We start from the raw sequence: 26,995 nt of genomic DNA on the forward strand, positions 1-26,995 counted from the left end.
TGGAACTAACCGATTTGAGGATCGTTTACGACTGTAGGTTCTTAAAGAGAAGAACATCATATTGTCCCAGGAGCCCGAAACAAGCCAGACACAGCTAAATGCTATTGTCTGAGAGCTTGAAGAAATGAAGAGTGCCCCAATGACTGGCGTTAAAGATAAAAACATGAAGAGGAAGTGCGGAAGCAAGCCGAAGAGATAAGGAGCCTAAAGGCTCAACTCTTGGATGCGCAACAGGAAAACCAAAAATTGAAGGGCGGTATATTCGGTAAGACTCTAGAACCATCCGGAGTGCTAATAAAAGCATATATTACGGAATGCTGAAATATCATTCATGCAGGTTTGTTAACCGGCCGCGACGAAGAGGAAGTGTCCGGGCTTCAAAGCGATGTTCTAAAAGAACTATCAAAGTTGCACGAGCGCGCCCGAAAAGCCATGAAGAATATGGCCAAAGCCTTATGGCCATCCGATGCCCCTCCAGAAACTATGGAGGGGTTGGCGGACATGTTCAAAGGTGCTCGGCGTCGGTTCGAGCTATGGAAGACGTACGCGTGCCGGGAAGGTGCACGGGAAGCATGGGCCATGGTGAAGACATGCTACACCGGACTCCATCCAAATCATATGGCCCGAGTTGGACCCCAGGGACTAGATGGAAAAGAAATTCCTATAAACTTGGTATATTACCAAGTAATGATAGCGGCGAAGTATTCGCAAGAAGATTGTAAACTAGATAGCCTTATAGATGGCATAGAAATAGAGTAGGTGTTCGACTCTATGTATCCATGTACTTTATGACCAAACTTATCTCTTGCCGAACTTTATATAAAATTTTGTCATCGCGGACCTTCGGCTTCCACCTCCAAATCAAGAAGTCGGAGTGTTTCTATATACTATGTAAAATAGAAAATATTTAGTATCTGTGGAAACCAGGCAATCTGGTCATATTGCTCGAATGGACAAAATTTGTTCGGGGGGTTATGTTATATTATTGTTTAACGTAAGAAGCATCTTCTAAGAATTCCGTTAAGGGTTCCTTTCCTTGGGTCAACATGCGAAATCATGCATACCTAGGCTTGCATTCGGATTACGGGCAGCCGATTTCATATTTATTGCAAAAATAGTCTGTCGTATATTTTCCGACCAATTATTCCTTAAGAACGCTAGCTTTCGGCTTCACCCGTCTGAGGTACAGATCCGGATAACCTGGTTGTAACACTAGTGCAGAACCGGGCTATAGCACCGGTTCGTAAGGCCCTTTAGTGCCGGTTCTGTAACCGGCACTAAAGGGTGGGGACTAAAGGTCCCACCCTTAGTCCCGGTTCAACATGAACCGCTACTAAAGGGCCACCACATGGCACGAGCCCGCGCGGGGGGCTGGGAGACCTTTAGTACCGGTTGGAAACACCAACCGGTACTAAAAGGTTTTGGGGTTTGGGGTTTATGATTTATTTTTCCTTTTCTTTTGTGTTTTCCATTTAATTCTTTCTCATTTGTTGGTATTTTATGATACTACATACTGTACACATTATGCATATATATAAATAGAATTTCTCGTAGAACCGATCATATATATATCATCGAATGTCTCGCACCACCATCACACATGCATACACATGTATATATACAATTTCTCCTACACATGGAGGCATTACCGTGGAAGCGGGTAATGGAATTCGCCTTTGGGATCTATGACCTGGTCGAGCAAAAATCCCGTTATTTCTTCTTGAATTGCTCATACGCGATCCGTTGGTAGGAGCTTGCCCCGCACCTCATTGAACTTTAAAGATGGAGATCAATATGCATGTATTAGTTGTGTGTATATATTAGATATCGATAATGATGTAAAAATTGTGAATAGTGTTCTGGCAAATGTACCCATAGCTGTCTATCGGATCTGCTCCTTTCAAACGCCATCATGCGAATGTTCTCGCAAACGTAGTATGCACATAAATCATTCCCCTGCTCCTGCTGCATGGCCTTTACGAGAATAGAATTCAATCAGATAATAATTAATCAAGCATGATAATTAATGGTATTGAAACTAGAATTAAAGAGATGGTAGCTAGCTAGTACTAATTAAGTAATTACCTTGGGTCGATACCAATACAGCTTTGGTTTCCATTGGCCTTGAACTTCTTTGATGTACTTTTCCCAAGCCTTGCCTGCCGGCAAAGAAAATGAATAAAGGAGTTATTAATTATTTGATCTCCGGACATGATGAACTTAAGAGGCCGGCATATAGTTTGATAATGATTGAAATTACTTGTTGACCATCCCCTTCATGATTTCGTACTGAGTAACTGGTTTAAGTAGCGAGTCCAGTACTTCAACTTTTGCTTCGTCAACTTGAATGATTATCAAGATCTAGTGGAAACTACATGCGCACCCGTTTGCATGTATAAATTAAGTGGGCAAGTGCATAACACTCATCAACTACCCTAAACACCTATACACTTATTAACATCTAGCTAGTAAGCAATAACAGAATTTGTAACAAGACAGTAGTGTGACTCACCCGAAGTTGTAAGGAAGTAGTATATCTTGATTGGTATTTAGGCACTTCAAGAACTCTAGCAAGCTTTTCTCTGTTTCTTTTTGATAGAATTGTTGTGACCATGTGTCTTGATTAATGGTATTTGGGTCAATGAACCCAATGCCATAGCATCCAGCTTTTTTCATTTCATAGATCATCATTCTGCATAATACCTCATTTTTCTTCGGTATTTCAACCCTTTCCGGTGCATTGTGCACGTGCACATGCGATTTTGTCACAGTCTTTAAGTCACTAAAGTGGTCAGGCAGTTGATTTGCTAAAGACTGCAAATCTATTATCTTTTGGACTTCTCTCTCAGTCTCAGCAGTGCGCGGGTCATGAGTGTGGATCCCCATGGCTTGCCACGTGATTTATCGAATTTTAGAATCAAGGGGTTGATTCTCTCCCCCTAAAGTCGGGAAAAAATCCTCGTCAAAAATGCAATCAGCAAAACGAGTCGTGTGACAGTCACCTGTCATGGGGTCCAGATACCTAATTATGGACACAGTCTCATAACCAACATATATCCCTGACTTATGGATCGGTCCCATCGCCAACAGGAGAGTGGATGTTGTAGGCCGACGGTCGAAAGTTGATGAGATTAGCTGCGTGTAACACCGCGTGGCCCCAACATGTAGTTGGTAAATTACAACCCTGAAGGAGCGGTCGGGCAATGAATTTAATTCTTTTAATCAATGCCTCGGCAAGTCCATTTTGTGTATGAACATGTGGTACCGAGTGCTCAACTTTGATTCCCATTGCCATGCAATAATCATCGAACGCCAGCAGGGCACACGGCGGCGGCGGCGTTCACGCCAGCACGGCACGCCGCGGCGGCGGCTGCCAGGCCGGCCAGCGGGGCGGGTGGCAGTACGCTGCGGGGACGGCGACCAGGCCGGCCATCGGGGCGGGCGGCAGCCGTGGAGGCGCCGGCGGTCAGCAGGGCGCGGTGGCGCGTGGCCAGCACGGGACGCTGCACGGCGGCTGCGGCCAGAGCACGTGATGCGGCCACGGCTCGCGGCGGCGGCGGCTGCCAGGCCGGCCAGCGGGGCGGGCGGCAGCACGCTGCGGGGGCGGCGGCCAGGCCGGCCATCGGGGCTCGGCGACGAGCCGGCCAGTGGGACGGCTGCGGCGGCGGCGTCAGCATGACGCGACGCGGCGCGCGCGACCAGCAGGGTCGCGGCCGGTAGATGGCTACGGCGCGCGGCCAGCAGGACCCGACGGCGACGAGGGCGTCAGCAGGACGCGGTGCGGTGCACGCGACCAGCTGGATCGTGGACAACACGGCGACCTGGACGCCGGCCTCGGGATGCGTATCTTCGTCGCGTTCATCCGGAACTCCGACGGTGCATGGCACATCTGGTGCTTTTGCGGTGGTACCGCGACCATCTGGATCGCGATATGTACCGACTCCCTATAGTGCGGTCAACAAGTTCCTCTTAGTTCAAGAACATCGACATTGGTCGGCGGCGTGTTCGTCCACTCGGTTCTTGGAAGGAAAATCCACACCATAGGTAGATTAAATCCGAAAAATAATCTAATCACAAAAACGGAATCGCAGTATCGAGAGGAATCCATTTTTGCAAAAGTGAGGATCGGATCTTATACCTCCGCGGGATCGACGAAAGCCTGCATGATGCAGGCTTGACGGAGAGTTGATGGAGCGAAGCGTGCTGATAACGTGTTCCGCAACTCCGCCGGCGAGTTCGGTCCGAGGTTGCGGAGCGAGGGGCGAGCATCGTAAACGATGTAGTCGAAGTAGTCGAACACGCGAAAGTAAATGACACAGAGAGATATGGAGGAGACCAGTTTTATTAATCAATGATTAGATGTTATAATGATGGCTCCTCGTTGCTTTATATAGGGGGTAGGGGGTCAAGGAATAAGTACCCACTTAACCTAAAGTGGGGGAAATGAGAAAGGCTAGCCCGTGAGATACGCACTAGGGTGCCGCCACCCCTCGATGGCCCCGGTTTCCCAACAGAATCCATATACATGGCTGAAGGAGGGCACTTACATAATTGTTACTCTTTAAGTATTTAGTTTTTTGCCTATAAGTGTCTAAGCAAGCGCCATGCATTGAAAATATGCACACGTTGCCTTTTTGTTTCATGGTTGAATTTGACTCATCTAAAAAAGTTAAATTTAACTATGTTTATTTATGTCCCTCATGAAATCGTCAAAGTAATAATATTAACAGTAACTACCTTGTTTGCAGGCATGGCAATACCTACATACATTGAGAGCTATTAGTCGTGCATCTCGAGTTCATAAAAACGTCGAGGGTAGCTCTTGGCCGGATATATTAGTTACATGTACATCACATTGGTATTAGCACAGGGAAAGTAATAACAAAACTGCCCGCTCCAAGGAATTTGGCCAAAACAGAACTGTGTGCCTGACAGTGAAAGTAGTTACTATTCAACCATTCCAGATTTTTCGTATTCCAACCAAAGTGCAAAATACAACGGACTATGAGCAAAACAATACACAATTTGTAGCATCAAGTCAGAGGCAAAACAAAAAAGGCAGAGGCAACCAATCTTCACAAGATTATAACTTTGAAATAGAGAAGAGAAAACCTAACCGTCATTGTCAGGCTTACACAACATTAATCAATAATGCATGATCCGTCTTTCTTTTGTACCAGTGCCGATCCAGATTGAAAATAAACACCTCAGCAAAATCAAATTGGAGACGAAAGAAATCATATATAACCATGCATGTCCGTCGACGACTGGGAAGAAGGATAAACGGCAACACTGATAAGATGTCATGTTGATATAAATGAGATTGACCTATTGGGGTCTTGAGTCATGGTTACATTGTTAGATGCATGTGTTATATTTTTTTTCTTCCGTTGCAACGCACGGGCTCTTTTGCTAGTATACATCAAAGTAGATACATGATGCTCATGTGTTTAAAAGGGAAATCTGATAATAAAATAGAGAACAGGAAAAAGAAAAAAAAGAAAGAAAGAAAAATTAATAAGTAAATAAAATGCCTAAGGAAATTGTAAACTAAAAAGAAACAAAAAGGATATAAACTGATAATATAAATTAATGAAACAGAAAATCAAAAGAGAAAAAAGATCTAGACACTAGAACATTGCCGGAACGACATTTAAAAGAAGCTTAAGTTTGCTATGCAAGTGGGCACGAGTACAAGAAAAATCAGTTACTGGGTGGCCCGCATGAGACGAGAGGTGGTTTTTAGTATTCATGAACATCTTTCAAACTTTTGAATATTTTTAAAAAATCATGAAATCTAATTCAAAATTCACAAATATTTTTTGATTTTGCGAACATGTTTCGAGTTTGTGGATATTTGTTCAACTTCACAAACAATCTTCAAACTCATGAATTTTTTTAGGACACTTTTTATATTTGCTAACTTTTTTGAGTTCGTGAACTTTTTTTAATTCTTTGAGTTCATTATCTCTTTCCAAATTAATGAACAGTTTCTAATATTCAAAACATTTTTGGAGTTCACGAATTGTTTCAAATGCAAGAAACCTTTTCAATTTTGCGAACAATTTTTGAGTTCGCGAGCATTTTTCCAACTTCCTAAGATTTTCCAAATTTGAGAATCTTTTTTATTTCCGAAAAAGATTCTAGTTACATGAGCGAGTTAAGAAAAAACGAGCACTAAACATGGCGGCGCCTAGTTACTTGCTCACTGCGTCCTGCAGAACAGCAGCGCAGGACACTTTCAAAGGGTCGCTCTTCCATCAGCCTGATCCAGATTCTCAAGTGCTTTTCGCCGGCACGATTGTGAATTTCACAGGTGCGATCTCGTTCTTCGGGAACCAGGTACGATTGCTATTTGAATCTCGATAACCTCTAGAGAAAGGAAAGAACAGTACTGGTACATCATTACTGATAAAATTGTTTCGGCTGCCATTAGAGAAAATAAAAATCAGACTTTGCCAATTAAGTCCAAGAGATCCAGAAACAACTTTCACCTACTATAGACAACTTGTTCACTTGGGTTGTAGGTCAGGAAGGAAGACTCAGAATACAAAACTTTCAGCTCCGACGTTGAACGTAGATCAAAAATGTCTTCAGCGAGAGGAAGCATGAAGCTTAATGTGCAAACCAATCAAAGCTAGAGGAGCCAACAAAGACTTTAGATACAGTGATCTAAAAAGTCTTATATTAGTTTATAGAGGGAGTACATAGCAAGCAACCTATCACCAGGAAGGAAGAAGAAAGCAGAATGCATCTACAATACATCCAGTTTCAGTGCATCCTCGCCATGTCCTGTTTTCTGCAAGGTTCAAATGCAAAAACATGCAAGAGCGTGGAAAGCCGTTAAGCACGGTTACTGATTCCGGTTTAAACTCATGTATTTTGGTTCTTGGACGTTGCTCTAATAATTTAAACAATAACATTTTGAAGAACAAAATATCCAATAAACCGACTCGCTGAGGAATTAGAGCTTAATGGTTTCTTGCTGTACATTGGTGCATCGAAGGGGGTCAGTTTGTAGTAATTGAGTATCATCAATGTTTCCTCATACCAAATGATTTCCACAATTAAATCTGAAGTGATGGGTATCAGTATCTACAAACGACAGGCTCTTGGCCTGAGTCAAGTTTGATCTTGAAGCAGCTATCTAATAACTAGATTGGTATTTTTTGTATTTAAATGTACAAAAAGGAAAAGAAAAAGAAAAGGATACGTATGCATCAGCTCCATCCAGGATACATGTACCATTCCGGTGGAACTAATGGAGTATCATATCTACAAACTCAACCACACTCGACACGAATCAGGCGATCAACAAGGAAAATTCATATTCAAGTTACTAGCAGCTTCGACACCAGCAGCTGACTATGTGTAAACTAAAATCTGAGGGTACTTTTTGTAAAGAGCATGAGTAAAAGTGACATGCCACTTGTTAGTAATGATACCAAGAAGCAACAGGGCCACACTCTAATACAATCCTGATAAAGAAAGCAAAGTAATTCAAGCATGGACATCACCCATCTATGCTACACTCTGAAATAGAGCGAAACACAAGAGGCCTCTCCTAGCAATCACAACAATTGCAACTTACAAGGGGAACGGGTTTATCATTTCACTGGGCAGGACAAGTCAATGTACAGTTGGCCTCCAATATCATCATAGGTCAAACAAACTTGATGAAACATATAAACACTCAAGTGTATGATGCATTACTGCATGGACCACCACAAAATATCCATTTATCGTTCCCAACAAGGCAACAAAATCTTGATGAAACCTAAGAAGAAAAATCACTGTAAAAACCTCAACAGGTTTGTGTCTTGCTGAAAATAACAAATAGTTCAACAGTTGAATAATAATGCACCTTTAACGTCCATCTCCAACAAAAGTAATTCTTACACCCAGGAACCTTTCCATAACCCTGCATCGACAAGTAAAATAAGCAGAGCACTAACAACAGGGCAAAATGACATGTACTTCCTCCGTTCTAAAATAGATGACTCAACTTTGTACTTGTACTAAAGTTAGTACAAAGTTGAGTCATCTATTTTGGAACGGAGGGAGTAGCAAACACCTAATCTGGAGATAAGTGGACATATGAAAGGTTTAAGTACAGACAGCATGTAATGCTTACTTTGTTACAAAAAAAAAAACAGATCATGATAACTACAACTTATCTGCTTGACAACTAGAAGTTAAACTAATTCTAGCATGCTTTGGCAGTTACTTTGGAAGTTAAAGAAAGTACTGAAATTCTTTGTCTTTTCAGATCAAACATAGTTCAAAACCTTAATTTTCCCTTGCAAAAATCATACAGACAAAGGTATCAAATTTTACTATCCATCACTGAACTTCAATGATATCTTTATCCAGATGAACACCCAAGATGGCAGAAATTAATTCAAGTACAGATTATGTTGCCAGTTGGAAGTAATGTGCCCCCAAAAGCTAGCAGATTATATGCAGCTTTTCGTACAAAAAAGAATACTAGGGGCAAGTAACTAAGAACCTGCAGTCTCTGCACAAATTCAGACCATGTATTCAGAGTATGTATGTACATGATACCAACTGTTTGGTGCGTATATTCACAATCACACCAACCAAAGCAATAAATTAATCACTCAGTTTTTGCCAAACTGAAGAAGAGCTAGCTCAGACATAGAAGGAAGAAACACTACCTAGCTGCTAGTGAACCTTCTGGTGGTGCTTGGCACAAAGAATTACCCACAGGACGAAAACACAATAATGAACTAAAAATCTTAAGCTGCCATCCACAATAAACACATAATTTATGGCAATCGTGCAGAGCAGGATATAATACACCTAAGTTTACTAGCGGCAAGTGTTTCTCCATTGTCTCAATAACATTACTAGCATAAGAATGGACAGACACACCTAAGTTTATTTACTTAAACTTAAATGATGTCAAACCTCCTCCATATGAGAGTTTGATGTTTAGTTAAGTGTGCATCCCTCTTTAGCAGATAACCGATGTGAGCCCTGTACATTTCGTTCTGCAGCCCAGTAGGTATTTCCAATATGACCGATGGTTCCAAATCATTACCTCTGATCCAACTAAAGGAGATTTGAATGATTAAGTCTATCATTAGTTTGTTAGTTAAAGCAAAAACAGATCTCTATGAATCTGCATATGAGCAAACCAAAATGATTTTTATAACAAACCATAACCGAAAAATAGATTAAGCTAAAGCCACCATTTACCTAGTTTGGGAAGGGCATCAGATTTATCCTCAAATTATCCACTATGAATTGCAAAAACAGTAATAGAACATTAGGAATGCATTACCCACAAATGAAGGAGAACTTACCTTGGCTCATTATCTCAATGCACAGGCGACTAACTTGAAAACTGAAATGGACTGATCTCACACTTACTTAGTTCCAATACATGTGTTTAAAACATGAATGAGGAAGAAAAAGTTCATAACCAATCCATGGTTTCTTCTCTGCTGAGTGGTGACATTACATATCAGTATCCAGGGATCAAATTATCAGCTTCATCACTCGTTAACAACCACCAACCCAGCATCTAACAGACATACAGCAGCGGACAACCAGCACACAGTTACATCAGAGCCCGTTCTTGGCTTATGTGAATCTGAAATTAGTGGGCACTTCCCCTTTGCAAGCAGCATCGTAGTCTTTTTCAAGGTGCGGTGCAGCTTCCTTATGAGGGTGTATGAACTTCTTCTTGAATGTCATGTCGGACTCCTTGAAAACAGTATAGTAGCTTGGGTCACACTTGAGCAATCCATTTTCCTTGAGAAACTTTACAGCGTAGTATCGGGGCCTGAGCCGGCCCTCTAGGCTGAGACCTAGCAGTACGGGTCGATGAGCAATGTATGCCGATTCCAAGCCCACCTCGGAGATGAGGAACTCAAATGTGCGCTGCAGTGATTTCTTGGACCTCCTCAGCACCGGTGGAAACTTAGAAACAGCCATGCCCACCTCAGCATCCGTCCACCTGAACGTGCTCTTCAAGTACGCCACCGTGATTGTGATCTCCTCCTCGCCGAGGAATGCAACAGACTGAAGTGCTTGCCTGAACATCCCAGAGCCACGAGGCACACCTATGTTTTCAGCGCACGCCACCATTGCCTGAACATGCTCCGGGTTGCTGGCGATCATCCTCGGTCTTGAGATGCACAACTTCGCAATATCGCAATCACCTAAGCCGCACTCTAGCAGGTATGCAACATTGGGCTTGATCACCCTCTCGACGCTGCATGAGAGGACATTGGCAAACTTCATCACCCGGAGGAAGGTGTCCAAGGAGCCGAAGACGCGCAGGTAGTACTGCAGCTTGGAGACCATTGCTTTCTGGCGGAATTTGTGGGCGGCGAGCGGGACGAGGAGCGCGATGTCGGGACGCGATAAGCCGAGGCCAGAGAGCCCGACGACGACGGGCGTCAGGGTTTTCTCCACTTTGGCGCAGAGGAACTGCGGGTCCTTGGCGATGAGGGCGGCGACGTCGGCACCGGAGAGGCCGAGGCCGGCGAGGAAGGCCAGGACGGCGTCGGGCTTGGCAGGGGACCTGAGGTGGGAGAGCTTGGGGGAGGCCTTAACGGCCTGTGCTCGCGTGAGGCCGCAGGTGGAGACGAGGTACTCCTCCACGGCGAACCCGGTGCTTGGGGAGATGGCGGGCGCGGCGGCCGAGAGGAGGCGGCGGAGACGGGATAAGGGAGAGGCGAAGGGAGACGAGGGGAGCTGGGCGAGGACGCCTCGACGGAGCCAGAGCATGGCGGCGCCGATGGCGAGGGGATAGAGTGGTGAGGGTTTGCGTTGTTGCGGTGTCTCTGGTCCAACCTTGAGGATGACCAACTGACCCCACGTGTAGGGATGGGCTGGGCTGGGCTGGGCTGGGCTGGGTTAGACCCATTTATTAGATCAGCTCAAATGCCCTAAAAAAAAGAACCACCCAAGGGCTAATTGTCAGTTTGCGCACAGGAGCCGTGCGACTGGGCCAGCCCATTGAGAGGCAACGGCGAACTGTGTTTCCGTTAAAATCGCGAAAACAAGAACTAGCCACTCGACTGGCCAAGCCCATTGAGAGTCCTCAGCGAGTGGTACTAGCCACTCGAGATAACAGTTACTAGCTATTAAAACTGCATCGCGACCTTATTTAAGCTTTAAGTTGCGGGATATGCCATGTTGCATTTTATTTTCTGTATGTGCATACATTTTTGAAAATTTAACACATTTCAGAAAACACGAGACGAAGTTTTGAATAAATGTGAACAAATTTTTAAATTCAAAAAAGTTTTTAGAAAACAAGAATTTGTTTTGAGACTTCAAACAGATTATAAAAAAGTTGTGAACATTTTCTAAAAACAAGAACTAATATTTGTGAAGGTGATTTTTTTTAGTTTCGAACAATTTTTAAATTACTTGAACAAATTTTGAAATTCTAATTTTTCACTAAAAATAAATAAACACTGGAATCCTGAATGTTTTTCCAAATAAAGAACCAAAATTGAGGTTCCACACATTTTTAGTCATTTGGGAACAAATTTGAAGATTTCAACATGTTTCAGAAAAGTGAAGAATTTTTTGAAATGCGAACATTTGCAAATTTGTGAACCAAATTGAGAAACTCAAATATTTTGTCGAAACATGTGCAATTTTGAGGAATCTCAAACATTTTTTGTGAACAAAAATTGGAACAAAATAGAAATTGAGAACATATATTGAAATTATGAACAGTTTTTTGAAAACAGGGTCAAAAATTACAATTCTCCGAATGTTGTTGAAACAATTTTTAAAATCACGAACATATTTAGAATTTTTAGACCAAATTTCGAAATCCAAAACCAAATTTTCAAATTTCAAACGGGAACAAATTTTGAGTACGTGGAACAAAAATTTGAAACGGGAACAAATTTTGAGTACGGGAACAAATTTTGAGTATATGGAACAAAAAATTGAAACGGGAGCAAATTTAAAATCAGAAACAAATTTGAAACGGGAACAAATTTTGAGTACGTGGAACAAAAAATTGAAAAGGAGAATATATTTTCAAAATCACGAACATATTTTGCATATTTAGAACAAATTTAGAAATGGAGATTTTTTTTTTTGGAAATCCCAAACAAATTTGAAACGGGAACAAATTTTGAATACCTGAAATTGTTTTTGAAAAAGAGAACAGTTTAAATATTTGTGAACAATTTTTGGAAACAGATTTTTTTTTGGAAATCCTGGTCATTATTTAAAATGTACTAAAAATTGAAAAGAAACATTCCGAACAACTTTCGAAAACACAGAAATATTTTTTGGAATTCCAGAATTTTCTTTTAGAAATGTGAATTTTTTTGGAATTTATGAACAATTTTCGTAAACACGGACATTTTAAAAAATGAATACTTTTTAAAAGCATGAACAATTTTTTGAGTTTCCAAACAATTTTTGAAATATGAACCTTTGTAAATAAAGAAATTAAACTTGAAAAATAAAAAGAAACGAAAAAAAAAACAGGAAATAAAAAAGAAAATAACAAAAAAAAAGAAACCGGTTTAGGGAACCATCTAGAAGGTTTCCAAAACCAGAAAAACCGGCTCGGAAACTTTAGAAGGTTCCCAAAACCGGAATTACGGGAACACGTTAAATGGGCCGGCCCAAGGTTAGCGCTTGATAGGTGGCTCTGTGCGAAGCGTCGACTCTTTGACCCAGAATGCGGTAAATAGGATATTCCGGAAAAAATAGCATCGTAAAAAAAAGTGACTCATCTAAATGATCTTGTATTCTGAAAAAAAAACTCTAAATGGTCTTGTGAGCATAGTTTTAAAAATTCGATCGGAATAGCGGCCCAACCGGAAAAACCAGGAACCGGCACCTTGCTTGTTTTTTTTTAAGGTGTGCCAGTCTTTTACTAAAAACCCGAAAAAATATTCAAAAAAAGTTACATCAACAAAGAATCAAACACCTAGCCGTGAGGCAAGACATGCTAAAAGCACAATAACCAACTAGGCTGATAACACTTTGTGATTTATTAATGATTTACATCCAATATTATGTGTATTCCTTTAATGTGAGGTCAACTTTTTTGATAAATCACCTTAAATATTCTGGGTTTTCCTCGCAAATGGACTGATGAACCGGCGGCCTGAAACTGTGTGATTTATTAATGGTTTACATCCAATATTTGACATTTAAAAACATGATCTTTTATGAAAACATACGTGAACTCTTCTTTCAATTCCTTATCTTAACAGTTTATCATCAAGGTGATCACCAAAACAACAACGTCAAGTAGAGACAATAGACATCTCTCCCTTTTGCAAAACTGAAAACAAGGATAGCAACCATTGTTCTGCGTTCCATAAAAAACATAGCTTGCACAAAAACTATAAAATGTGAGTTCACTCATAATAAAAAAAATCTGTAAAAAAAGGTCACATATAAATCATGAGAGTCATCTTCAGTCTTCTCACCAAAACAATTTTGTGTGCCGTATCACTATTTCTATTATGTTGCCATTCACGACAGTATACCTAGGCACCTATGATTTTTTTTTCGTTTGGCTTCTCTGATCTGAAACTCCGCATGCTTTTGCGTCATGTGAAGGTTAGTTCCATTTTGAAAAAGAACAATAGTCTGATCATGAACTACTGTGTGTGCAGTGGAATCGAATTAAGATTAGAAGGCTGAAATGTCATTTGTCGAACCCAACTTGCTTAAATTTTGAATCTGTCACAAATTTTTAGAAATAGGAATGTTTTTTGAAATCCCGAACAAAATTTTAAAAAGAGGAACATGTTTTAAAATTCTAAATATATTTCAAAGCAACAGACATATTTTGAATTTGTCAACAAATTTTAAAAACAGGAACATTTTTTGAAATTCCAAACCTAATTTTGGAAACAAGAACATTTCATAAAATTCTGAACTAATTTTGAAGCCGCGGACTAATTCTGAACTAAAATTCCCAAAAGGTTTTGAAACTTTGAACAATTTTTGCGAAAAGGGAACATTTTTTAAATTCTAAGAAAATTTTGAAAAATTGTATGGACGGCAATTCGACCTACAATAGTATGGCGCTGAGGCCAAGTAAAATGCAACATGTTCAACAGTTAGATATAGTAGAGATGCGCATGTTGAGATGGATGTGGGGCCATAAAAGGAAGGGTTGAATCTGGAATGATGATACACGGGACAGAGTTGGAGTGGCACCGACCGAAGAGAAGTTTGTCCTACATCATCTGAAATGGTTTAGGCATAGTCAGTGCAGGCCTCTACATGCTTCGATGCATAGCGGACGGCTAAAGAGCATTGATAATGTCAAAAGAGGTCGGGATAGACCAAACTTGACATAGAAGTCCATAAAAGAGAGATTTGAAGGACTGGAATATCACTACAGAACTAGTCATGGGCAGAGGGCGCGTGGAAACTAGCTATCCATGTGTCAGAACCATGAGTTGGTTGCAAAATCTTATGGTTTTCAGCTCTAACCTGCCGTAACTTGTTTGAGACTAAAGGCTTTGTTGTTGTGTTGAGCAAATTTCAAAAAAGGGAACATTTTTTGAAACTCCAAACAATATGTAAATTTTCCAAACAGTTTTTTATAAGAAAAATAAACTTGAAAAGGTGAAAAAAGAAAAAAAAATAGAAATGAAAATGAAAAGAAAGAGAAAATAGTATGAAAACAGAAAAAAAGGAAATTGAAATAGAAAATGAAAAAGGAAAGAAATAGAAAAAAAGGAAAAAAATGGTTAAATAATGTGTTAGAAGGTTCCCAAAACCGGTAAAAACCTGACAAAAACCTTCTAGAAGGATCCCAAAACCGGACCGAAAAAGGTATGAGCTCAAATGGGTTGGCCCAATCGCTCCATAGATAGACCGTCCCCTATGTGAATGTATGACATTTTGACACAAAATGTGCATAAATAGGGAATCCCATCTTTCTCTCTGTAAATCACCTCCACAACGATTTGGTTCTAGGTCTTCCTGTCAATTCCCCAATAATGCTCAGCCCCTTTTCAATTGACCCATCAAGGTTTCATCTGCCAAATGCCACCGGACGCTAGCATGCCATGCCGGCAGCTCACCTGCTGCATCCAATTTGCACACTACCGTTGATGCTGCCCTTCTCGCATTGCGCACAATTGCAAAGGCCAAAGGCGACAACCGCCAGTGAGCTAAACGTTGCTGTTGCCGAGGGAATGAAGAAACAAGAACTGTATGTTTGAATTCAAGTCAAGAAAATTGATTTAGAGAGAAGAGACTAAAGGAGCAAGCATGGTATGTTCCAATTCAACTAAAGAAGATTGATTTGAAGAAGGGACTGAAGGTGCAAGCACAATATGTTCCAAATTTAACTAACAAAAATTGATCTAGAGAAGAGACTGTGCAAGCAAGGCATGTTTCAAATTCAACTAAAGAAAATTGAGGGAGTGTGAAAGCACGACATGTTTTGAATTCAGCTAAAGAAAATTGATTCGGAGAAGTTCTCATGGCGTGTAAAATTCTGTTGCCATGTTAACTTGAGTTAGATCATCGTATGCTAACTCAGTTAGCCATTTAATCGATTGCCATGGGGGTTAACCCGTTGTGTATATCAATTAAAGAAGCTGATTCACATGTTAACTCGGTCAGCCATGTCCTATTTCAGAGACGAAGTAACAAATATTTTTTATTTTTGTTTCAAGTAACGATTCAAAGAAGTAATAATGATTTCATTATGTCCACAAGTTGTGAGTCGCACATGTTTTAGTTTATATCATTAGTCGCATCTGTTTCATGCATATTTTATTTTGCTTTTAGTTTTAAGTTTGAAATTGCCCCCGGTTACTTGTCAAGCTCCGCCAGTGTGCATGTGAGCCAGCGAAACAATGAGTGAGTTATAACAAGCTGAGCTGGAAGTATTGTAGATTGTAGTTCCCTTCTGGCATTTTTTATAGAGCAAACACAAAATTGTACTTGTCCTTTACTCATCCTCTGTAGAGCTCTCATAAGTAAAGCCAGAAGCTACAAATCCGGTCATTCTAGCCACTTCACATGCTATCGCTTCATTGCCAACACCATTCCAGGAAACAGAAAGTCAATATCGGAAAAAGCATTGCATACGATAGGAATAGCATGTAAAGATGCTAGACTAACTTCACTGGCATAATCGGTATATGGGCGATTTATGCCACCTATTGATGAAACAATGATATTGAGCAGTACCCTAGGGTTCAGGTGGCAAATAAACAGACTCAAAAGCCCACACGATTGATGTATTCAAGTGTTTATGCTCATGTAAAAGTTCATCTCCTTTGCCGGGAACAAACTGGTGGAGATATTTTCATGCCTAGGAGATTATAATTGAGGAAAACAAGAGGAGCGACTGCAACATAACAGTAATTTGTCCAATGATATTTTTAAGGGCCAGCAAGGCAATCGCGTAATCATGGAGCACAAGAAAGGAAAATTATAATTAGCAGAGGGCACACATCATCTGACTGCTATGTAAAACATCATGCATACACAACCATTGGACCAACATTTCCACCAGTCAAAAGTTTTCAAGCAAAATTAACCAACTACTATGCATTTTATCCGGATTAGCAATGCAGAATATATATAACAGAGCAGAACCAGGGAGCATTTTCAAGTTCCATATTTCAAGATAAACTCTAGTGTGTGTAAGCCATCACAGCAAGCACACATTTGGAGGTCATAACTAGAAGGAAGGATGTAAAAAGGAATACACTGAACAAAAAATTTGTGAGCTTATGCAATGAAGATCTGAAAAAGGGATATAAGTACTATTTTGATAGACTAATGTTTATATTCACATGATAAAAGGCTATAATAGCTAAACCTCATCACACTGCTTGTCCTTAGCTAAATTTGTTAATTAGAATGGAAGAAGAATCATTATCATATCATAAGGAAATCATTCATTTTACACTAATAGAGTCCATAGTTTGTAGAAGAAATCTCACAGGACAATGCTGATTTTTTCTTTTAGCTCAACAGGGAAAACAGAAGCCTGAGAGTACATCATTTCCAAGCCATAGCGCTAGAGAAACCTGACACTGAAGCACATTGTCAGCATAATCATGGAAAACCTTGCCAGAGTGCATGCATCAAGTGCCAGATTATCCTCACATTCATCAACCTAAACCTTATAAGAAATGGTATCACCTAGTCAGCAGACAGATCAAACGGCTACTACAGTGTGCACATGCATATTAAAGAGACACTTTCTTCGGACACTATTCCACCACCAAACCAAAGAATCAAAGTGATCACCCACCAGCCGGAAGAAAATTCAGACAATAACTCCCACACATGGTGGCAATAACATAATCAACATGATAAGTGAATATATTCCATCTCACAGCAGAGAACGCAAGCCACAGCCTCCACATGCTTGAGTTTTTCCTTAGATTATCCCTTTTTAGGCAGGGGAGCAATGTAAAGAGATATAATGAATGCCCCTGAAGCTACCAATTGAAAAAAAACTAGGAGAATATGCGTCATTGGAGGTATTTATTTAATGCACGAGAATTACTAAAACAGAGAAACTTGACCCCATACATAACCGTAGGATTACTTAAATATCTCGTCAGCCATCAAAATACTTAAATATCTATGCCATCCCATAGAGGCAACCTGTGACGCAAAAGGATGCATTACCAGAACATGTGATATTGTTTGCATGCATACTCGACATTTTGGTTGAGGGCAGTTATGTGTGCAAAAAATCAAACAAAACTGCATAGCACAATCACTACTTGGAACTAAGTTAACAAATCGAACACTGTATAGACAACCGACAAGAAAAGGAGGGCCTGACAGCTAACTATAAATCTAATTATCAACCACATGATGATAGTAAATTAGAATCTACAAAGCAAACTAATTTCTAGTGATAGCATAACAATGTCTGCAAACACATATCCTCAAGTCGTATTTGCAGCCAGAGGTGCAATAGACCTAACCAAAGTCGCGTACAGATCAGTTTGGTGAGCTACTATTTTTATGATAAAATACTATGTATCTTCCCTAAAGCGAAGCAACTAATTCTCCATGTCAGTCGATGGAGCAAATAAATTGATGTGACCACTAAACCAAGTGGGCTATATCACTCCAAAAGACTAATTTAAATTTAGTAGCACCAAAAGGAAATTGCGGAAGCATTCTAACCTGCATGGAAGAATTTGTCACAATAGCTGATATTCATAAAAGACAGCAAGCTAAATCATTTGATAAACGCATGTTAGTACCTGTAAGCTAGTTGCATAGTACAGACAGTACACAAATGCATGTGAAAAAGGGTTAGATATGAGTATTCTTAGTGCAGGCAACAATTTCCTTAGGTTGGTTCATAAACCGAGCTACATGCTATTCCTATGTTTGAAATTCTGCAAGACTATATACATGGTATCCCATCCAGCTTTTTTTTCTATTTTCTGTTAGGACTTTCCAGATAGAAATTTGCAAAAAGATGGTACATAAGACCCACTTTACGGATAGTGGGATAAATATACCATCACTATCTATATGGATAATGTTATTATGGAATAAAATTAGCTACAGATATAGCAGAAATTAACATGGTAATGCCAAAACCTTTTTGAAGGTTACCATAACATAAGTTCCCATGTTATATGAAATGTTCTCTGTTTTTCAGCACCATGGTATACACGCATCAATTTGCTTCTCCAGTACAAATACCAGGGCATTAGAAATTTCTGTTTACATACTGATATATAAATAGGCTTTCAACATAAATGCTACTAGCCTACTACTCAACTATTCAGTTTCGAGATCACATTCCCCTAGAAAAATATCACCCAGGAGGCCATCCAAAACTACAAGAGACAAATAAACAAAAACTGATACAAACTACTAGTCAGAAACAGAAACACTGCTCCCAGGGAAGTTTGAGACTTCATATCATTTTGATGGCCAAATGGGAACATTCTTTCATGAAGGGTAGATGGACGATTGCATTGAAAACTGCAATAGCCATTTCAGAAGACAAAGACACGGAGTGTGCAGAAATACTACTCATCGATACTTCAAAGAATTTGCAGGATGCCCTGATCTCACTCTCTTAGTTCCAATATGTGTGTCAAACTGACAATATGACACGAATAAGAACAAGTGCATACCAGTGCGATGTTTCCTTTTCTACTGAATGACATAATCTACATACCAATTTTCATACCGGTCTTGGTTCACGTAAAACTGAATCTGGCAGGAACTTCCCCTCTGCAAGCAGTTGCGTAGTCTTCAGCGAGATGCGGTGCAGCTTTCTTGTGAGGGCATATGAACCTTTCCATAAATACCTTCTCGCTGACCATGACTGTATTAAAGAAGTCCCGGTCATGATCTATCAATCCATTTTGCTTGAGAAACTTTACAACATAGTATCGGGGTCTGATCCTGCCCTCCAAGCTGTACATGAGCATTGCTGGCCGATAAGCAATGTATGTCGGTTCCAAGCCCACCTCGGACATGAGGAACTCGGACCTGCGCTGCAGCGATTCTTTAGTCTTCAGCAGCACTGCTGGAGCCTTAGAAATAACAATGCCCACCTCGGCATCTGACAACCTGAACATTTTCTTCAAGTGCTCTAGCTTGGTGGTGAGTTTCTCCTCGCTGAGGAATGCAACAGCACGTAGCGCATGTCTGAACATCGGGGATCCACGGGGCACACCTAGACCTTCGGCGCATGCCACCATTTCCCGTAGGCGATCCGGGTTGGTTTGGAGCAGATATCGCCAGGAGATACAAAGCTTGGCAATATCACAAGTAGCTAGCCCGCACTCCTGCAGGAACGCGACATTGGGCTTGACCACACCCTCGATGTCGGAGGAGAGAAGGGAGCCATACTTGAGCGCCCGGAGGAGGTTCTCAAGGGAGCCGAAGAGGTGCAGGTAGTAGTGTAGAGTGGATGCCATGGCTCTGCTACGGAATTGGGAGCGGCCGAGCGAGAAGAGGCGCGCGATGTCGGAACGCGAGAGCCCGACGCCGGCGAGCGCGGCGACGTTGGGGGCCAGGATGCTCTCCACGCCGGCGCAGAGTAACTGCGGGTCCTTGGCGACGACGGCAGCGACGTCGGCGGTGGAGAGGCCGATGCCGGCGAGGAAGGCGAGGACGGCGTCGGGCTTGTCGGGGGACTTGAGGTGGGAGAGCTTCGGGGAGGCCTTGAGGGCCTGAGGTCGGGTGAGGCCACAGGTGGAGACGAGATACTCCTCGACAGAGAAGCTAGGGTTTGGGGAAATGGCGGGCGCGGCGGCGGAGATGAGGCGGTGGAGAGGGGATACGGGAGAGGCGGAGAGAGACGAGAGGACCTGGGCGAGAACGCCGCGATGGAGCCGGAGCATGGCGGCGGCGGCGCCGGCGGCGAGGGAATGGTGCGAGACGGAGGAGAGAGTGGTGAGGGTTTGCGTTGGTGCGGTGTCTCTGGTCCAACCTTGAGGATGACCAACTGGGCTGGGCTGGGCTCATTTAGATCAGCTCAAAGGCCCTAAAAAAAGAACCACCCAAGGAAAAAAAAGTGACTCATCTAAATGATCTTGTACCCCTAAAAAAAATCTAAATGATCTTGTGTCTTCTAAAAAAAACTAAATGATTTTGTGAACATAGTGTTAAAATTTGGACCAGACTAGCGGACCAACTGGAAAAACCAGGAACCGACGCCTTGCTCGGTTTTTTAAGGTGTAGCAGTCTCTTAGTAAAAGACTGGGAAAATATTCAAGAAAAGTTGCATCAACAAAGAATCAAACATCTAACCGTGAGGCAATACATGCTAAAAACACAATAACCAAATATGCAAATAACACTTTGTGATTTATTAATGATTAACATCCAATATTATGTGTATTCCTTTAATGTGAGGTCAATTTTTTTGATAAATCATCTTAAATGTTGGGAAAATTTTGTTTTTGCCACTCTAGATTTTGCCAATTTTCCTTATGCCACTCTAGATTTTGACATTTTACTTTTGCCACTCTTATATTTTGACAATTATCACAATTGCCATTCCATGGCAAAAACAAAATAATTTTATTTCATTTTTGCCACTCTTAGCTTTTGAAATGTATCAAAATTGCCACTCTAAATTTTTTGCTTTTGCCACGAGAATGGCAATTGTGACAATTGTCAAAACCTAAGAGTGGCAAAAGTTAAATGTTAAAATCTAAAGTGGCATAAGAAAAATTGGCAAAATCTAGAGTGGCAAAAACAAAATTTTCCCTTAAATATTCTGGTTTTTTCTTGATGAACCGACGGTCCAACCAGTAAAAACCTGAACCAACAGCCTGAACGGTTCGATTGCAGGTTAGGTTTTTTACATCATGCTTGTGAGACCTTAAAAAGAATCAAGATGATCTCGCGTTTCTAAAAGAGCCTTAGAAGATATTGAAAAAAGAACTTGATGACCTTGCATTTCTAATGAAGAACCTTAGATGGTTTTTTTCTCCTAAAAACATATGCCCTTTTTTCTTTCTTTCTCGTTGTGATTTCAAGGACATTCAAAAAAGATATCCCCTAATCAAATGTCGTATCCTGATGTCTGCTAGAATTACGTCGGTATTTTCCCAAAGAGGAAGGATGATACAGTATAGCGACGGTAGGTATTTCCCTCACCGATGAGACCAAGGTTATCGAACCAGTAGGAGAACCTCCTCACACCACGTAAACAACACCTGCACACAAATAACAAATACTCGCAGCCCGACGTGTTAAAGGGTTATCAATCCCTTTCGGGTACGGCGCCTCAAGATAGACAAATAACGTGAGATGAAGTTGTAGATTGGGTAAATAGATCGCAGAACAAATAAATTACAGCAAGGTATTTTTGTATTTTTGGTTTAATAGATCTGAAAATAAATGCCAAGGAAAATAGATCGCAAAGGCAAATATGATGAAAAAAGACCTGGGGGTCGTAGGTTTCACTAGTGGTTTCTCTCGAGAAAAATAGCAAACTGTGGGAAAACAATTACTGTTGGGCAATTGATAGAACTCTAAATAATCATGACGAATCCAGGCAATGATCATTATATAGGCATCACGTCCAAGATTAGTAGACCGACTCCTGCCTGCATCTACTAATATTACTCCACACATCGACTGCTATCCAACATGCATCTAGTGTATTAAGTTCATAAAAAAACAGAGTAATGCAATAAGAACGATGACATGATGTAGACGAGATCCATTTATCTATTATGTAGATATAGATCCCATCTTGTTATCCTTATTAGCAACGATACATACGTGTCGGCTCCCCTTCTGTCACTGGGATCAAGTATCATAAGATCGAACCCACTACAAAGCACCTCTTCCCATTGCAAGATAAATAGATCAAGCTGGCCAAACAAAACCCAAATATCGGAGAAGAAATACGAGGCTATAAGCAATCATGCATATAAGAGATCAAAGAAGACTCAAATAACTTTCGTGGATAAAAACATAGATCTGATCATAAACTCAAATTTCATCGGATCCCAACAAACACACTGCAAAAAGACTTACATCATATGTATCTCCAATAGACCATTGTATTGATAATCAAGAGAGAGCGAGAGAGAGGAAGCCATCTAGCTACTACTATGGACCCGTAGGTATACAAAGAACTACTCACGCATCATCGAAGAGGCACCAATGAAAGTGGTGAACCCCTCCGTGATGGTGTCTAGATTGGATTTTGTGGTTCTGGACTCTGCGACGGCTGGAATTGATTTGCGTCGACTCCCCTAGGGTTTTTGAAATATTGGGGGTATTTATAGAGCAAAGAGGTGGTTCAGGGGGCACCCGAGGTAGGCACAACCCACTAGGGCGCGCCTGGGCCTCCTGGCGCGCCCTGGTGGGTGTTGCTCCCCTCGAGGCACCCCAGGTTCTTTCTTGGCTCACTGGATGTCTTCTGGCCCAAAAAATCCTCGCGAAGTTTCGCTGCGTTTGGACTCCGTTTGATATTGATTTCCTGCGATGTAAAAAACATGCAGAAAACAACAACTGGCATTGGGCACTATGTCAATAGGTTAGTACCAAAAAATGATATAAAATGACTATAAAATGATTATAAAACATCCAAGAATGATAATATAACAGCATAGAACAATATAAATATATAGATACGTTGGAGACGTATCAGCATCCCCAAGCTTAATTCCTGCTCGTCCTCGAGTAGGTAAATGATAAAAACAGAATTTTTGATGTGGAATGCTGCCTAACATATTCATCATATTTCTTTTCTCTATAGCATGAACATTTGGACTTTTATATGATTCAAAGCAATAGTCTAGTTTTGACATGAAGAATTTAATACTCAAGCATACCAACAAGCAACTATATCTTTCAAAATAACAACACTAAAGCAAGTTATCCCTAGCCCATTATGCTCAATCATTGATCTATTCATGAAACACACTCGAATATTAGTTACACCCAATGCTCAAATACGATCATAGTGCCCCTTAGTTGGTGCTTTATAAGAGAAGATGGAGACTCAAATTCAAAATAAAATTGCATAAGTAAAAGAAAGGCCCTTCGCGGAGGGAAGTAGGGATTTGTAGAGGTGCTATAGCTCAAAGCTTAAATTGAGAGATAAATATTTTTGAGAAGCATACTTTTCCCACCAACCAAAACGACTTAGAGATCTCCAACACTTTCCATGCTAGATATATCATAGGCGGTACCCAAACGGAAAATAAAGTTTGTTCCTTTTTCCACCATTACTTTCACTTTCCATGGCTAACCGTATTCACGGGTGCCCTCCATACCAACACTTTCCAAGAAATTTATTATTTGACAACATAAAATAAATTTATTTATTCATTTCGGGACTGGGCATCCCTAATACCTTTGCCTTACTCTCGTGTAATGACAAGTGAATAAACACTCATCATGAGAATAACACATCTATCATGGAAAACATTGGTCACCCTTCACCACCTCGCGAGCGGTAGAGCACACAAAAGAGAAATTTATTTTGAAAATTAGAGATGGCACATACAAATTTGCTTAGAACGACATGGAAATACCGCATATAGGTAGGTATAGTGGACTCATATGGCAAAACTGGTTTAAAGGGTTTTGGATGCACAAGTGGTGATCATATTTAGTGCAAAATGAAGGCTAGAAAAAAGATTGAGAAGCGATGAACCAAAAAGCAAAAAATCTCGTACCCAAGCATTAAGCATAAGTAACACCGAATAATGCACCATAAGTAGGATATAAATTTAATTGCATAACTATTGACTTCCGTGCTTGCGTAGAGAATCACAAACCTTAACATCAATATTCTTACTAAAGCACAGTTACTCATCAACATGACTCACATATCATATCATCATATCTCAAACCACTACTAAGAATCAAGTTTATTTTTTCCAATGATCTTCATGAAAGTTTTTATTATATCCTCCTTGGATATCTATTACTTTGGGACTATTTTCATATGTTGCTTTTGATAAGCTCAAACAAATATAAGTGAAGATCATGAGGATAAATTTTCTTCCTCTCAAAATAATCTAAGTGAAGCAAGAGAGAATTTATTAAAATTTTACTAACTCCCAAATAAATCTAAGTGAAGCATGAGAGAAATTTCTTCAAAAATAACAAAGCACACCGTGCTCAAAAAGATATAAGTGAAGTACTAGAGCAAATCCATGGCTCTAAAAATTTAAGTGAAGCATAGGAGCAAACATAGCATAATTTTTGGCTCTCTCAATCCAGAAAGGATTCAACACTTAAAACACAAAGCAAAACAAGCAAATACTCCTATCATACAAGACACTCCAAGCAAAACTCATAGTATGTGACGAATAAAAATATAGTCTCAAGTAAGATACCGATGGTTGTTAGAAGAAAGTGGGGATGCCACACGGTGCATCCCCAAGCTTAGTTGCTTGCTACTTCTTTGAATATTATCTTGGGGTGCCTCAGGCATCCCCAAGCTTAGCCTTTTGCTAATCCTTATTCCTCCATCCATCGTAAGATCACCCAAAACTTGAAAACTTCAATCACACAAAACTCAAACAAAACCTTCGTGAGATCCATTAGTATAAGAAAGCAAACCACTGCTATAAGTACTGTAGAAAACCTATTCTTATTTTGTTTTTGCATTATATCTACTGTATTACAACTTTTCTATGGCAAAAACTCATCAAAGAAACCATAAAATCATCAAAACAAGCACACAATGTAAAGAAAACAGAATCTATCAAAAACAGACCAGTCTGTAGCAATCTGAATATTTAGAATACTTCTGGGACTTCAAAAATTCTCAAATAAATTGGTGGACGTGATAAATTTGTCTATTAACCTTGTTCAAAAAGAATCAACTCAAAATCACTCTTATATAAAAAATGACAAATAATCTCGTGAACACAAAAGTTTCTATTTTTCGGCAAGATCAAAACAACTTTCATCCAAATCTACCCAAAGGCCTTGCTTGGCACAAACACTAACTAAAACACAAAAAACACAATCATAACAGTAGAATAATTGTGCTAACACACAAGAGCAGAAAGAAAAAGGCAAAAATAAATTTTATTCATTGGGTTGCCTCCAACAAGCGCTATCGTTTTACGCCCCTAGCTAGGCATAACGCATAGGATCTAAGTTTTGTCAGCCTTGTTCTCCAATTCTTTAAGCATACAACCAGATTTCTTCGGAGAATTGGCAAGTAAGGTAGCAAAACTTCTAGGCATAAAGTTGAGGAAATCATTCTTATCAATAGTATCCCTTATAGTTTCAACAAAATTCGGGTGAATACTAATCATTTTAAGGTCCCCTGTGTCATTGCTAGAAGTTGCACCTTTGGTTTTAGTGACTTGAGTAGTCTTACTAATTTTCATGGGATTTTTACCGGAGGCAAAAGCCGTCCCTAGATTAGAAAAAAATTCTTCCAGTTTATCAATCCTAGACGGGCTTTCTTTGATTCTTTCATGAATTATAGTTCCCTTTTCTTTTAGCAACTTAAAAACGTCTCCCGCTTTTGAACCAACCTTAGTAGCATAACTTTGCATTTTTCTATCCAAGTTTTCAATATGCTCTACGGTAAGCATTTTCTTTTCAATAACATCTAATCTTTCCATAACATGATCGAGAGTCAATATTGTTTCGTTGATCACGAGTGGTGGTAAACCCACTAAATTTCCCAAAGCATTAAAAGCATCAAGAGAAGGACACATAAAGAAATTCCCACTGATAATCGTATCAAGAACGAATCTATACCAAGTGGTGATGCCCACATAAAAACAACGAAGAAGAACAACTGTAGATTGCTTACGGATAGATCTATTATGAGCATTGCAAATCCTATACCAAGCATCTTTTAAATTTTCACCTCCCCTTTGTTTAAAGTTGAGAACCTCGTTCTCGGGGGTGCACGCAGTAGAAGAAGAAAAATCCATAACGACAAGGTCACACACGGAAAACAGATCTGACAAGAAAACGACGAACGAAAAAGTGGGCAAATAAAATGGAAAAAATTGTGAAGTGGGGGAGGGGAAAATGAGAGGAAAATAGCAAATAGTGTAAATTGCGAGGAGATGAGATTTGTGATTAGGAACCTGGTTGACGTTGAAGATCCTCCCCGGCAACGGCGCCAGAAATTCCTTTTGATGTTTGCAAGAACTACATCGGTATTTCCCCAAAGAGAAAGGGATGATGCAGTATAGCGATGGTAGGTATTTCCCTCAGTGATGTTATCGAACCAGTAGGAGAACCTCCTCACACCACGTAAACAACACCTGCACACAAATAACAAATACTCGCAACCCGATGTGTTAAAGGAATTGTCAATCCCTTTCATGTACGGCTCCTCAAGATAGGCAAATAACGTGAGATAAAAGTTGTAGATTGGATAAATAGATCATGGAACAAACAAATTGCAGCAAGGTATTGTTGTATTTTTGGTTTAATAGATCTGAAAATAAATGCGAAGGAAAATAGATCGCAAAGGAAAATATGATGAAAAGAGACCCGGGAGCCATAGGTTTCACTAGTGGCTTCTCTCAAGAAAAATAGC

At 40.3% G+C, this 26,995-nt stretch overlaps 2 protein-coding genes across 3 annotated transcripts; both read right to left on the bottom strand.

Moving 5' to 3' along the window:
- Positions 1-7,172: 7,172 nt before the first annotated feature.
- On the bottom strand, positions 7,173-10,806 carry LOC119324620. 2 transcript variants are annotated; one of them, XM_037598395.1, is made up of 3 exons: positions 9,330-10,806; positions 7,865-7,921; positions 7,173-7,777 (listed from the first exon to the last, which is right to left on the bottom strand). In XM_037598395.1, the coding sequence occupies exon 1, from the start codon at positions 10,759-10,761 to the stop codon at positions 9,610-9,612; it is 1,152 nt and encodes a 383-aa protein (XP_037454292.1). In that variant the 5' UTR covers positions 10,762-10,806; the 3' UTR covers positions 7,173-7,777; positions 7,865-7,921; positions 9,330-9,609. The 2 variants fall into 2 exon arrangements, with proteins under 2 accessions (XP_037454292.1, XP_037454291.1); XM_037598394.1 differs by having other exon boundaries at positions 7,865-10,806.
- Positions 10,807-19,030: 8,224 nt separating this feature from the next.
- On the bottom strand, positions 19,031-20,417 carry LOC119326340 (transcription termination factor MTERF4, chloroplastic-like). The gene has a single exon (XM_037600012.1). It carries the CDS (start codon positions 20,340-20,342, stop codon positions 19,191-19,193), a length of 1,152 nt encoding a protein of 383 aa, XP_037455909.1. The 5' UTR covers positions 20,343-20,417; the 3' UTR covers positions 19,031-19,190.
- Positions 20,418-26,995: the final 6,578 nt, after the last annotated feature.

This window comes from Triticum dicoccoides, chromosome 6B (assembly GCF_002162155.2).
Source record: "Triticum dicoccoides isolate Atlit2015 ecotype Zavitan chromosome 6B, WEW_v2.0, whole genome shotgun sequence".
NCBI classification, from domain to species: domain Eukaryota; kingdom Viridiplantae; phylum Streptophyta; class Magnoliopsida; order Poales; family Poaceae; genus Triticum; species Triticum dicoccoides.